The 14124-nt window shown below is 40.3% G+C and overlaps 1 protein-coding gene across 5 annotated transcripts in view; it reads right to left on the bottom strand.

Annotated features, from left to right (window-relative positions):
* The window catches only part of fhod3b (formin homology 2 domain containing 3b), a 607059-nt gene that overhangs the window by 303107 nt on the left and 289828 nt on the right, over nt 1–14124 (bottom strand). For all 5 annotated transcript variants that reach the window (XM_048611383.1, XM_048611368.1, XM_048611373.1 and 2 more), the window contains exon 5: nt 5716–5783. In XM_048611383.1, coding sequence (XP_048467340.1) covers nt 5716–5783 — 68 coding nt within the window. The remainder of the gene's footprint in view (nt 1–5715; nt 5784–14124) is intronic.

Genomic DNA, 14124 nt, shown 5'->3' with positions numbered 1-14124 from the left:
CAAGAGGTTTTTAATAATGGACACACTTCAAAAAAAAATCTCCAGGTCAACACTCTCTCTAGCAAACTCCAGTTAAATACCAAAGCACAAATTTCAGCATTTAACCAGGACATCTCATCACTGACATAGGAAACCCCCTGCAACTCATTTTGAACATCTGAATCAATAAAAAAATCATGGTCTAATTAGATTTAGGAACTGACTTGAACACAGGAAGACCACCGTGATGCGAGACCTGAGAGCACCACTTTTTCCATATGATGTTTGAATTTGAAACATAAGAAATTCAAATCAACTGCTTGTTCAGAACGACAAAAAGGAGGTTACAATGAGAAATACACAACTAACAAATCAACCACCATACTGAAATTTTAAAATTCTTAAATAAAAACTGCCTTTGAGCAAAAGTTCTACAAAGTAGACTAATCCATTATCTGATGGCACAGTGTTCTTATTTAACTCAGATAGAAAAATGGTGTCAGAGCCTCTGCCAATTCCTTTTAGACTTCCTTCTGTAGGTGAGGGTGATTGATTCACTGAGTTATGTTCAGTTTGCTTTCAGCATCAATATTCTTCCTCCAGTTATCTCCAAAAAATTCAAATCCTCATCTAATCACACATGCAGTCTCATATCTACCATAATCCTGACAAAAAAAATCTGGTAACAAAAAAAACTGATTTCTTTTCTCTGGAAATATTCATTCATTTACTGTGTGCAGTCTTGGTCTCCTTACTGGAGAAGGGATATACTAGCACAGGACGGGGTGCAGAGGAGATTCAATCGGTTGATTCCAGAGTTGAGAGGGTTGGATTACGAGGAGAGACTGAGTAGGCTGGGATTATACTCATTGGAATTCAGAAGAATGAGAGGAGATCTTATAGAAACATAAGATTATGAAGGGAACAGATAAGGTGAAAGCAGGGAGGTTGTTTCCGCTAACAGGTGAAACTAGGACTAGGGGCCATAGCCTCAAAATAAAGGGAAGCAGATGTAGGACTGAGGTCAGGAGGAACTTCTTCACCAAAAGGGTTGTGAATCTGTGGAATTCCCTGCCCAGTGAAGCAGTTGAAGCTACCTCGCTGAATGTTTTTAAGGCAAGGCTAGATAAATTTTTGAACAGTAAAGGAATTAAGGGTTATGGCGTGCGGGCGAGTAAGTAGAGCCGAGTCTCAAAAATATCAGCCATGATCTTATTAAATGGCGGGGCAGGCTCGAGGGGCCGGATGGCTTACTCCTGCTCCTAGTTATTATGTTCTTATGTTCTTATTCTCCATAATCAGTCCCTTTCCTTTACCTGGAGCATCCTGCTCTCTCCCTTTTGCATTTCTATGATACAAAAAACATTGTGTTCACCTGGTACATACACACCCATTGAAGTACGAACATCATCAGTCATCTGTTCATCTCAAAATCCATTATTCCCTTTGGCCACATGCATTACCTTAACACAGTGAATTCTGGAAATAATAGAAATTCCCTTATGTCATTGCCCTTTCTATTTGTTCAAAATACATAACTTCTCAACTGACTGGAGCACTCATTCTCCCATTCTCTCAACTATGTCAGTCTCAAGGGCATTCCTACATTACCACTAGGGACCAAAGGGGCAACCTGTGTGAAGCCACAGGATATTGGACAGGTAATGAATACTTCTCTTTTCTTTGCTCTGGAAAAAGGAGAACATCGGTACAGAATGCAGGAAAAGGGACTATGAGCAACTTGCACAGTTTTATGTAGGAAATGGGGGGGTATTGGAGGCTCTGCTAGGCTTAAAAACAGACAAATACCCTGGCCCGGAGGAACTGTATCCCAGGCTGCTGTGGGAGGCGAGGCAAGAAATTGCAGGGGTTCCAACACAAATTTTTAATTCCTCTCTGGCCACAGGGGAAATGTCAGAGGACTGGAGGATGGCTAATGTGGCTCCTCTTTTTAAAAGAGGGGTGGCAGAGCTGAACTAGGAAGTTACAGACTGGTGAGTCTCACATCAGTGGTAGGGAAACTATCAGAGAAAATTCTGAAGAAGCAGATTAATACCCACTTGGAAAGGCATGGGTTAATTAGGGATTGTCAGCATGACTTTGTCAGAAGGTGGTCATACCAAACAAATCTGTTAGACTTTTTTGAAAATGTGATCAAGTGTGGGGATGAGGGAAGCTCAGTTGGTTTCCTTTTATATGATTTTAGCGATGTTTTCTCAAAGTCCCACATGGGAGGCTAATTGAGAAGGTTAAAACACCTGGAATTGAGGGACAAAAACAGAAGTTGCTGGAAAAGCTCAACAGGTCCTTGGTATTTGGATGGGAGCTTCAAATATCATAACATTCAAGGATATGGAACGAGTGCAGGAAATTGGGATTAGCGCACCATAAGTGGTAGTTATGTCGGTGTAGACTTGATGGGCCAAAGGGCCTTTTCTGTACTGTATGAATCCATGAAAATCAATATTTCTTTTACTAGCACCAATGCTTTTCCAAAAAGTGTTTATCTTTTGTTCAGACCTGCTGAACTCTTCCAGCAAATTCTCTTTTTGTTTCCGATTTCCAACATCTGCAGTTCTTTACGTTTTTATTTAGAATTTGATCACCACCTCCATCGCATCTCCTCCACTTCTCTTACTGTCCTCTGCACCTGTACATCAGTAGCAATTCAATATACTCCATTTGGCCCATTTTTCCCTTGTTCCTTTATCTACTTCAATGTCTCAAGTATGTATACCTTACATTCTGTACTGCCTTGTAACTAGACAGTCAATTTCCATCCAAAATCACAACAAAAACATCTTCTTGCTGTTCGAGGGAGCTTGCAAAATGAAAATTGATTTATGCATTACAATACTTCAAAAAAGGGCTGTAAAGCACTTTGAGGAGGTCCTTCACCGAGGAAGGAGTTACATAAATCCAATTCCTTTACCTCCTCTCTTGAACCTGTCTAGCGTGGCACAGGAAACAGTTCATAGGCTGTCGTGGAACATCTTTTCACATTGTTGCCCAAATCCTAATGCTCAATCTTTAGGATCGCGAATATGTTTTGATCGAAAGTCATTGGCTTCATCACAGTTCTCTCTGCCAACCCCAGTCACACCCTTCCATGTTGCATGAGATAGTCCCTACACAGAGATGCGAGTAGTAGGCTATCTACATGACCTCAAGAGGAGAAACCTTTAGTAGATGGAAGCCCAGAGAAGATTAGTGCTGGGCTATTCAGAGACTGAGTATAAACAGTATCAATGTAAACACATGCTACAGATACACTGGTTTGCATTTTATTGCTGCTCTTCCATGATCAAGTAGAATCAACCATTTTTCAGACAGTCAACCAATTAAAAAAAAAACCACCTTTCCAAACCGTGCTTGGAAAGACTTTAATGGAACAATTACCTTCAACAGAGATTACAGCAATTTTACTAAAAGCAACCTCAACAAGTCATTCCGCAGTAGATGAACAGTAATCGTCTCATGATTTGTAGCTCAAACAAAATTCTATATCATTGTATATTTTTCCCCTCATGCCATTGGGTCAGCAGCACAAGCTTTGCTACTGCTTCAAACACCTGTATTTTGCTCAATAATTAAAATTCTTAACCAAAAGAAAAATCTTAAATACTCATTTCTTTCGATTTGTCCTTTTATTTTAAATTTCTGCATCTGTCTGATCCCTCGAAAAGGGCACTCACTTGAAAAGTTATTCTCTAATTGAATGTTATGGAGATAGGCTGACATGAAATCAAGGAATTTTTTTATCCCTTTATTCATTCACAGGATGAGGGCATTGCTGCTCGGCAGCATTTATTGCCCACCAATAATTGGCCTGAGGGCAGTTTTTAAGAGTCGACCTCATTGGATTCATGGTCATCATTCGATTCTTAATTCCCGTATTTATTGAATTCAAATTCCACCATCTGTCATGGTAGGATTCAAACCCAGGTCCCCAGAATGTTATCCGGGTTTCTGGATTAACAGTCCAGCGATAATACCACTAGGCCGTTACCTCCCCCTAGCTGAAAACTCTTGTTTTCATCCAACCATTACAGAAAGGCTGGCACAACAAAGTTCTGAAAGGTAAAACATGAATGAAGGTAGCAACTGTTAAAACATTTACATCAAGAACATCTTGTGGGCACAAATACATGTCAGCCAGTTTGTAGCATGCAAACTAGAGCTGAAAATAGCAGGGTTATTCAAAGTGAATATTACATGCAGCAATTGAAGCATGAATGGATTGCAGCTAGGAAAGAATTTCCACTCATCAACTGTGTGTGTCAATCCCACTGTTTTTATGTTTAAAGGCAAAGCTGGCACAGAATAGTAGCTCGTATATTACACAGTCTTTGAATGAAGATGGGCCAAATGCAATTGCCGTCATCAGCATTCAGGCTAATCTCATCTGCTAGGGGCTGTCATGCTGAGTAGCTCAGATCAGGGGTCAATGTTTTCTTTATTCTTTCATGGGGGGTGGGGGGAAGCAGGACCAGCATTTGTTGCTCACTCCTAAATGCCCTTGAACTAAATAGCTTTCCATACTATTTCAGAGGGCAGTTAACAATCAAACACATCTCTGTGGGACTGAGGCATGTTCACCAGATCAGATAAGGCTGGCAGACTTTCTTCCTTTAAAAAAAGGATATTAATGAATCCAATGGGCTTTTCCAACAGTGGCCACCATTACCGAGGCTAGTTTTTATGCTCCCCAATTATTAACGGATGACATTTGAACCCACGTCCCTACAGTATTAGCTTGGGTCTCTGGATTGCAAGTCCATTGGATATTATCATGACACCACCATCTCCAGTCATGTACAACAAGATCGATGGTAGAAAATGAAATGAAATCACTAAACATGGAGACTCAAAGTTTAGGAAAGAAGTCACATTCTAGAATAGTAGGTACACTAATTTTGAGGTTAGACAGTCCCTGTTTGGAACTAAAGCAGAGCCTGCTCCTGGGTGTAATATCCTTTCTTTCAAGGTCATCACTCACTTCAGCTGTGTACACTTTCTTATCCGCTAATCACAATGTCACTCAGCTCTTAATTATACGATACCAATACTTCCTGCATAATTGCTCTTTCATTTTGGCACATCAACAAGTAACTTTCATTTTGCTGGCACATAGCCTACATTAAAAGCCCTAGAGATACACTATAATTTAACTCATCTTGATACGGTTCCTTGTAAGTTGTCTTGCTTTATTAGTCTGGTCTTTGTATCTTTATGAAATTAGTCATATGCCAGACGTTCAGACTCTCCTCCTCTCTTTCCAAGTCACCCCACTGACAACTTTTTTCCCCCGTCCTAAAGACATGAACTCTTTCTCTCATAGAGCTGCACAGGCAGTGATAATGTTCTGGATTTGATCAAAATTGTAATCATTGCATGCAGGCCTAAGCATCAAACACCAACAGGCAGATTCACAACCAAAGCCTCGTGCTGCTCTGACCAGGCATCCAGCCACATGCATTTTCCATTTACAGCCATGAGATAGCAAGAAGAAGAAGGAAGGAAGGAGAAAGGAACCTTGGCCAATTCATCTCTTTGTTAATTTAGTGGTGAAATTAATAAGAATGTTGCCTGCACGCAGACCAGTCAAATTCACAGGAACCAGAGACTGAATTTGAGATTTTCACTTCTAAACGTCTCAGGGTGACAACTGACCACAAAGTGGGAAATAAAGCACATTTTTTTTTTCAAGAAAGTGAGGCAACCATCAGTACCAACCTGGAAGATCTGCTTGAGTGAAAACAGGGCTCTTCTCAGCTCCCGGCCACAAGAATTGTAGAGTTTCTCTGCACAAAACACAAAGAAAAGAGCTTTTTTAAAAAAAGCAAAACACTGGCTACAGGTTAAGCAAAACAACTAAAAAAAACTCTATTAATATCAAAATCTGAGAAGGTGAATGACAAATCAAAGGTTAAAGCCGCAGTTTGACTGGCTAACATTCCTCCAGCGTAACATCCACAAAGGCCACATTCCTGGTTGAAGCATCAATCCAAAAGACGAAAGCTACCATGTTCCCTTCACCAGAAAATATTTGTATTAGTCTGTGCCTGACTAGATGATCCCAAATTAACTGAAAGCTAATATCTATCATTTTTGGATTTAATCAGCAGCCATTTGCTTCATAAAGCCATCACACAAGGCTTTTCTCCCCGCACAAAATTCATTCCATGCCACAGATAATTACAATCCTTCGATACAAATGCTTAAAAATTGTTATAAGAGAGATGATGCTACATCTTGGGAGTCAAAACCTTCACTGTTTTATTTGCAAAGTCACAAAGAACATTGTTATTAAGAACATTAAACTGTACCTGCCTGTGAACCACTGACCAGCAATGCCTTTCCTCAAGACAACCGTAAATATTTGACAATATTTACAACTGTCAAATGTGGAGAATGGATGAGGGTTTTTATTTAAATAATTTACAGTGTAACTTTCCACTCAGAGGCACAACAGATTGTTCAGGGAAACAAACAATTATATCAAAGCAAATCTTTGGAAAAATGCATTTATTAACATTATGAAATCTTCCTACAAAAGGTAGCTGCTTCTACTTAGAAATTAACATTTTGAGACTGGCCAGCTTCTTCTTCCCCACTCCACGAGATAAAAATGAAGTGGGAATAATTAAGAGAATCTGACAGTGCCAAGGAATCTTATTCACCTTGCTTAACCTTCCAAGTAAGATCACAAAGATTATTGCTGTAATAACATCTCATTTTAGTTATTGTGATCTATATTTTTTAAGTAAAAAAAAATCAGCTCAAATGACAAGTTAAATCCTGTCAATTTAAACACATCGCCTGAAGGTATTTGCAATCCTGTAGTAATCACATTAGCATTCAGAGACTCCAAGTAATGAAAGTCACTGTTACTAATTGAAGCAAGCAGTTGTAGTTTTCATTTCAACCCAATGCTGTCTGCCACACTGTTACTTCCGTCATCAAAATGGGTCTGTGACCTCAGTGCAGTGATTTTTTTCCTATATTTATCTTCTCTGTATGCTGATAAGTGAATAGGTGGCTATGTATCATTGCCTGCAATTTGACGCAGACCCCTATCCCAAATTAAAACATCAGCTTAATGACAATGAACGCATATTTGGTCCCTGCACCAACAGGGGCAGATCTCATCACCAGACAGCTAGGAAAACCCTTAAGAAACTTCATTAAGATACACCTTTCTATGGATAACCGTCAGTCAATCAATCTCGTGTTGGACATTACAATACTGAGAAACACCAAGGCAGATGAGGACCTTATATGAAGTTAATTAGATATATCTGAAATGAGTGAGCATCAGTAATCATGGCCACAAAAGCATAAGATCACGACACAAAAACAATCTAGTTCACCAAAGCCCTTTTAGGAAGGGCATTGGCTATCCTAGCCAGTTTTATCTATGTGACATCAGTCCCAAACAAACCTAACAGACTTTTAATTGCCCTCAAAAATGGTCTACAAAGCTACTCAATTGTAACAAATCATTTTTAAAAAAAAAAACCATGAAAAAATGTCAGACTGACAAAATTGGGAGCATTTCTGCACAAACTCAAAACACCAACCTAACAAAGTATTATTCTGAGAATATGATTTTCAGACAACACCCCAGACTTCTATCACTGTCCCAGGGCCTGCCTTGTCTCATCAGAAAAAAAAACAGCTTACTGTAATGTTGCCACAGTGGTGTACGTATACACACACACACACACACACACACACACACACACACACACACACACAGTCAGGGTCAGGATAGAATCTCTGGGAGTCCTCAATGTCAACTATGAAGTCACATGATGCCAGTTGGAAATTTGGCAACAAGTTAAGTCTCCTGCTGATTACCACCTCCCTCCTGTAGCTCATGTATGTTGAATATTGCTTGGAAGAAGCACTTCAGATAGGAAAGGCACAGATATATTTAATATTAATCACTGAGTGGCAGTGTAACACAACAAAAGATTCAGCTGGTTGTGCCCTGCCTGACTAGGCCTAAAGGCAAGCAGTGGTGGAACCACTTCAAGACAGATCTACATTGGCCAACAATCTACCTGCTGCAAATGCACATCTCATGCATGTGTAGGACAGACCACATCAAGGACCTTGCAATAATGAGCCCTCTGTTTCAAATTAAGGACACCCTCCAGCTTATGAAGCACTGTATTCCATTCTAAATGGAATACATTCAGGATAGATCAAGCATCTCAAAATGGGACATCCACGGAACTACTATGAGCCAACAGCAGCACCAAAATTTTATTGCACACAACCTGTAACCTCATGGTCTGACATCTCTCTCACTCATTCACCACCCTCAAGCTGGAGGATCATTACTGGTTGAACGAAGAGATAGTAAGAAAATATACCAGGTGCAGCACAAAGTAGACCTGGAAATGAGATACAACTTGGTGAAGCTATAACACAGGACTGCATTGACAGAGCAATACGTTTGCACAACAAAAGCATCAGATCAACACTGCAGTCCTGTCACAACTGGCTGTGAATGGTGTTCGAAAACTAAGAAACTAACCTTTTCAATGTTAGGGTGGATATAAGAGCTGTGCCATTCAGTAAGATCATGGCTAATCTAATTATGGCCTCAACTCCACGTTCCTGCCTGACACCCTACTGTAACTCTCAACTTCTTTGTAAATTAAACATCAGTCTACTTGCCTTGAATATTGTCAGTGATGCAGCCTCTATTGTTCTGGGAGGTACGGTATTCTGAAGACTCTCAGATTAAAAAAAAGTCCTCTCTGTCTTGGTCTCAAATGGGAAAGCCCTAATTCTGAATCTGTGACTCCTAGTCCAATGTTCATCCGTGGCAGAAACATTCTTTATGCATCTACCCAAAGATTTGGTGCCATTCCCAATGTTTGGGACCCCACGAGAAATTTGTTTCACTGTAAATATTTTCATGCGCAGCTAAAGTACTAAACTGCAAGAAGCAGTAAAATCTTCGTACAATTGCATGTGACAAACCTGGAATATTAAATTCACAAGAAATTTGATTCTGAATAAAAGACCATGAAACTTTAACATCTATAAAATAAATAAATCACAAAAACACACTGAACAATAACATTTAATAGGATACAATATGCGGCTCATTATATTACCTTGTGTCAGTTATATTTAATTTCTCAGTCAGATATTTAAACAGGTACACATGGAAGTTCAAATGTACAAGAGATGAAGTCACTCAATGGTCTCTTTTGGGTGACCATCTACCAGGAAAGAGTATTGTAACTTAGAAAAGGCAGACGGACTTACATTTATAACATGATCTTGTGACTTCAGTTTTACAACGAATTAAAGTTTCTGAATTACTGACTCAGTCACTGTTGTAACATTAAAAATTTTCCACAATGCTGTTAGAAACACAGCATACTAAATTTCAAATTCTATAATGAAGAGGTGACCCAAAAAGTCAATGTTCAAACATGAGGACTCAACCTTGGGATTGAACAGCTGGGTGGTATATTTCAGCCTGTAAACAATAGATCAAATTAAATGTCAGTTGGCAGCATATTAACATCTGTTGTGTGCTGTTCAGATTCTGGAGAAGATTTAGAATCCTGGACCCCAGAATCTTGTGTATTTGTGGATTTGTATTATAATCACAGGAGAAGCTTCGTCTGAGGTTTTATATTGGTACAGCAATATACTAAAGCAAGCCACAAACTAAATCAAATCTGTCATGATGGCATATGCTATCAATCAGCATTGCATGATGCACTCAATTTCACTCATTGTTCATTCACCCTAACAACTTTGGATATATTCTGGCCCGTATAATTCCTACTTTTGTGGAAAATGTAAACAATGTAGAAGCTTCAAAGTACCCTGTCTCAGGGTTTAGCCAAACATAGCCAGCCTGAAAAATTACATTGTCTGCAGCACTTTTCTCAATTGTAAACCATTCGGAGTGGAATTGAATGCTGTCTGGAGATGGGGAGGGCACATGTTTGGCTTGGCCCTCCCAGATGCCAACTCCACTGCAGGACCACATTGAATTATTGCTGGTATTTAAGTCACAATTGGCAGGGGTGTTGACACACAGGCAAACTCTGCCAGATATGCTGGAGGCCTGGACAGGATGGGAAAGGGGGCATGGAGGAGGGAGTGGCAGTTTGTCCCTTCAATTTGGGCAGCCCACACCCAATGGAAACACATACAAGAGGCAATGACTAGCGAAGGTTTGAAGACAAGTACCTGACTAAACTCTAACTCCCCTCCACCAACTCCTTGTTGGAGCTTTCACACGGAGGCCCATCAACAAGTGGGGTCACTGAGCTCACCTCATGGCCTCCCTTACTGATCTCTGCCTGGGCTTCTTCTGGGACCGGAGACCTACCCATCTCTAATCAGCCATTGGTTTTCAGAAATGGGACATCTGTCTCACACCAACAAATTTGCTCAGTGGAACTGAGGAGCCCAATGACAGGAAGGTCAGTGCCCCATCAGGATTTAATACCATTTGATCTTCCCAAAATTGGCTATGACGGGATTGCTGCTGGTTTCCAGGCAGTGGATTGACACTCTGCAGTAGTCACCAAATTATATCTTGAATATCTACGAATATAGGAATAGGCCATTCAGCCCCTTAGTCTGCTCTGCCATTCAATAAGATTATGACTAATCTATGCCCTAACTCCATACACTCACCTTGGGCCCATATCAACTTAAACTTGCTAGAGGAGGACTTACGGGTGTATGCTGAGCTATTGTTTATATTCATCTTGGAGAAAATAAACTTAAGTGCACACTACTTGAGATGAGGAGGACGCTCCCTTGTGTCAATTATTCAACTATCCTCCTGTCACTAAATCAAAGCAAGTATCAGGGTTTGGAAACAAGACGGAGAATTAATGGAAGTGATGAGTTTTATTTAATTTAAAATGTTGCAGTAATGCTTACACTTGAAAAGCTGCAATATTCAAATAAGCACACCTTAGGGGGTGGCAGAAAATAAAAGACACCTCATTCCTCCCAGTGAGAAAATAAACAATTTCAGCAATTTCTAAACTCACTCCACCGTCATCCTGCTATGCACTATAATAAAAATCATAGAATCCCTACAGTGTGAAAACAGGTCCTTTGGCCCGACAAGTCCACACCGACTGTCAGAGCACCCACCCGAGCCCATCCACCTATAACCCACCTAAATATACAAATCCCTGAACAATACGGGCAATTTAGCATGGCCAATCCACCTACCCTGCACATTTTTGTGACTGTGGGAGGAAACCGGAGCACTCGGAGGAAACCCAGGCAGACACGGAGAGAATGTGCAAACTCCACACAGACAGTCGCCAGAGGTTGGAATTGAACCCGGGTCCCTGGCACTGTGAGGCAGCAGTGCTAACCACTGTGCCACCCATGCTGCCCTGGTAGCGGGGAGATGGGATAACCTCACAAAAACCACAAGAACTGTGGATGCCGTAAATCAGGAACAAAAACAGAAGTTGTTGGAAAAGCTCAGCAGGTCTGGCAGCATCTGTGAAATAAAAGATCAGAGTTAACGTTTTGGGTCTGGTGACCCTTCCCCAGAGCTTGTGTTAGATATAAACAGAGAGGTTGTCCACGAGATAAATCATACGTTTCTCTGCAATTGCAGTGCCATTCCTAGTTTTTACGGGTCAACGTCAACATTTGGGTTTATTTCTGAGCAGGCAGCTGCATTGGAACGGTTTAGTTGCTGCTCTATTTCTTTACTGATCCCTGCACAATCAACCATGTGGGAGAAGGTGTTTCCCTTGATACTGGGCCATTACTTATTAGTCCTTCTGTTTACCTGCCTTCTAATGTCAAAAGACAGGATGTCATTTTTTGCAGGTTTGATGTGCTGCCCTTTACTAATAAGCACGCTGCTGCCTTAAGGAACATGGGAACATGAATGATAAAGCTCAACATGGCATCCCCCTTTGAAGATGGAAACAAAAAATAAAAATCACCAATATGCAGGCCATTACTAGATTGTTAATATAGTTTTCTAAGTTACTGCCAAGTTGGCAACAAAGATAAAGCCCAGAGGTAATCCTAATGCTTCCTTTTTGCAATTAGGCCTTTCTGGAGCAAACTCTGAATTAACTGCACCTGATGCAGATGGAAGCTTTTAAAATAACCGCAATCAAATAAAAAGGAGATACACTGTCAATCCTGTTCACCAGGCTGCTGTATGCCTGCCAGGTTTGAGCGGTCTCCCAGCTGTTTGGGGTCTTGCATTTCAGTTTGACTTTTGTTCAGTCAAACTGAAATGCAAGACCACAAACAGCTGGGAGACAGCTCAAAATACAGCAGCCTGGTGACCAGGATTGACAGCGTATCTCCTGTATTATATAGCATCTTTAAGGGGTAAGTAGAAGCTAATCCATTTGTTCCTCAACATTCAAATCACTGCAACTAACAAGTAGAACCTTCTTCTGGTTAGAATCATAGAGCTATACAGCACAGAAACAGACTCTTCGGTCCATCTCGTCCATACCAACCAGACATTCTAAATTAATCTAAAACAATCCAAATCACCAGATGGTTCTCCACTTCCACATTAAGCATGTAGTTCACTCCCACTGACTCCAACTGATTTTCGTCCCATCTTCAAAGGAGGAAGCCACATGGAGCTTTGTCTTTCAAGTTCCTATATGTGAATGCAAGTGTGAATGGGCTAACATTAGGAGTGTGACCTCCCATCAGAGAGAAGTGGATTGGATGGGAGAGAAAGTCGGAGAATAGAGCAAGTCATACTATCTCTACTGTTCACTGAAAACTTCGATAACATTAAACCGATATCTCGTCGTGCTGAAGCAACTGGGAAATAACTTATTTCAGAAAGTTTGTTTTTGGAATATTGGTTTTCTTATCAAATGAATTCAGATTCACTCAGCTGTCATAGATTTAAGCAAGTGTCCCCACAGCATTAACTTGGACCCCCTGATTCTTTGTCTAGTGACATTATAGCTATACCATCAGCTCCCCCAGTCTTTTTATGAATGACTGGACTATCAGCAAACTGCTAAAAATGCAGCAGTGTGGAAGAAATATTTATCTCTATTGAAAACCAAGACATTTCAAACAAAATGGAGAGATTTTGTACAGTCCAAATTTTACACGAACAGAATGTGTGTGTGGTCTTGTCAAATGACAGTAAGAGTGTTTTACTCAAAAATAATGCACTGTTTTATTGCATTGTAATATTTGTGTATATGTTACATGACAGTTGCTGAATGCAGACTACAAGTTGAAAAATACATGGTATGGTTAAATTGGCACTATTGGATGCATTTACTACTTTGGCAAAGGTGAGAGGAAGAAAGAGATACTTTTGCTTTAAAGGAGGGAAGGTTGTTGGGTAGAATCACTGCTTAGAGTGTCAGTGGGTCAAAATCCTGAAATTCCCTTCCTCGTGGCAAAGTAGGTCTACGTAAAGTAAATGGCTGCTATAGTTCAAAAAAAAAAGCAGCTATCACCTTCTCAAGGGCAACTACAGACAAGCAATAAATACTGGCCCCAGACAGTGACACTTGCATCCTGCAACTGAATTTAAAATATGATAGCACAGAGGTGCTGTTAAAACACAAAGATTCTGGATTGATTCACCAACCCTTTTCACAGGGAATTCCGTTCTCAGAATTGGTGAAATATCTTTCTGGGGTGTCTAAGACGAACAGAACCGATTGGGTTCTGGGCAGACAATAAAAGGTGAATGAGGCAGGGACAGAAACGGATCTTCTCAGTGCAAATAAAACAGTTATTATTGACATACACCATCATTCTACATTGTGTTCACGTACCAGTTACTCCGCCAAGTGTTACTTGAACAGTGCCATTGCTGATTCACATGCTTTCCTTCTTCCCTTCCTCCCTTCCAACAATTTGGAGTATAACTTTTGAGACATAATGCAATTTATAAATAGACTGCTTTGTGCCAATTTAAGGAAACCAAATAATGGTTAATAATTAAAAGTGCTTTTTTAAGAAAGCCACAAAATAGAGGGATGAGAAAGTGCAACATTAGAATCAGAATCTGGTCCAATTATCCACCTTCCAACTTAGCCTTGCTACATATCCCTTACTTTGTGTATAGAATTGAAGGGCAGGGCAACTCTTGCTAAAACTACCTTTTGT

This window comes from Rhincodon typus, chromosome 2, assembly GCF_021869965.1.
Source record: "Rhincodon typus isolate 14 chromosome 2, sRhiTyp1.1, whole genome shotgun sequence".
Lineage (NCBI taxonomy): Eukaryota > Metazoa > Chordata > Chondrichthyes > Orectolobiformes > Rhincodontidae > Rhincodon > Rhincodon typus.
The sequence above is the reverse complement of the archived record's forward strand: the minus strand, read 5'-3'. Positions and strand labels throughout refer to the sequence as shown.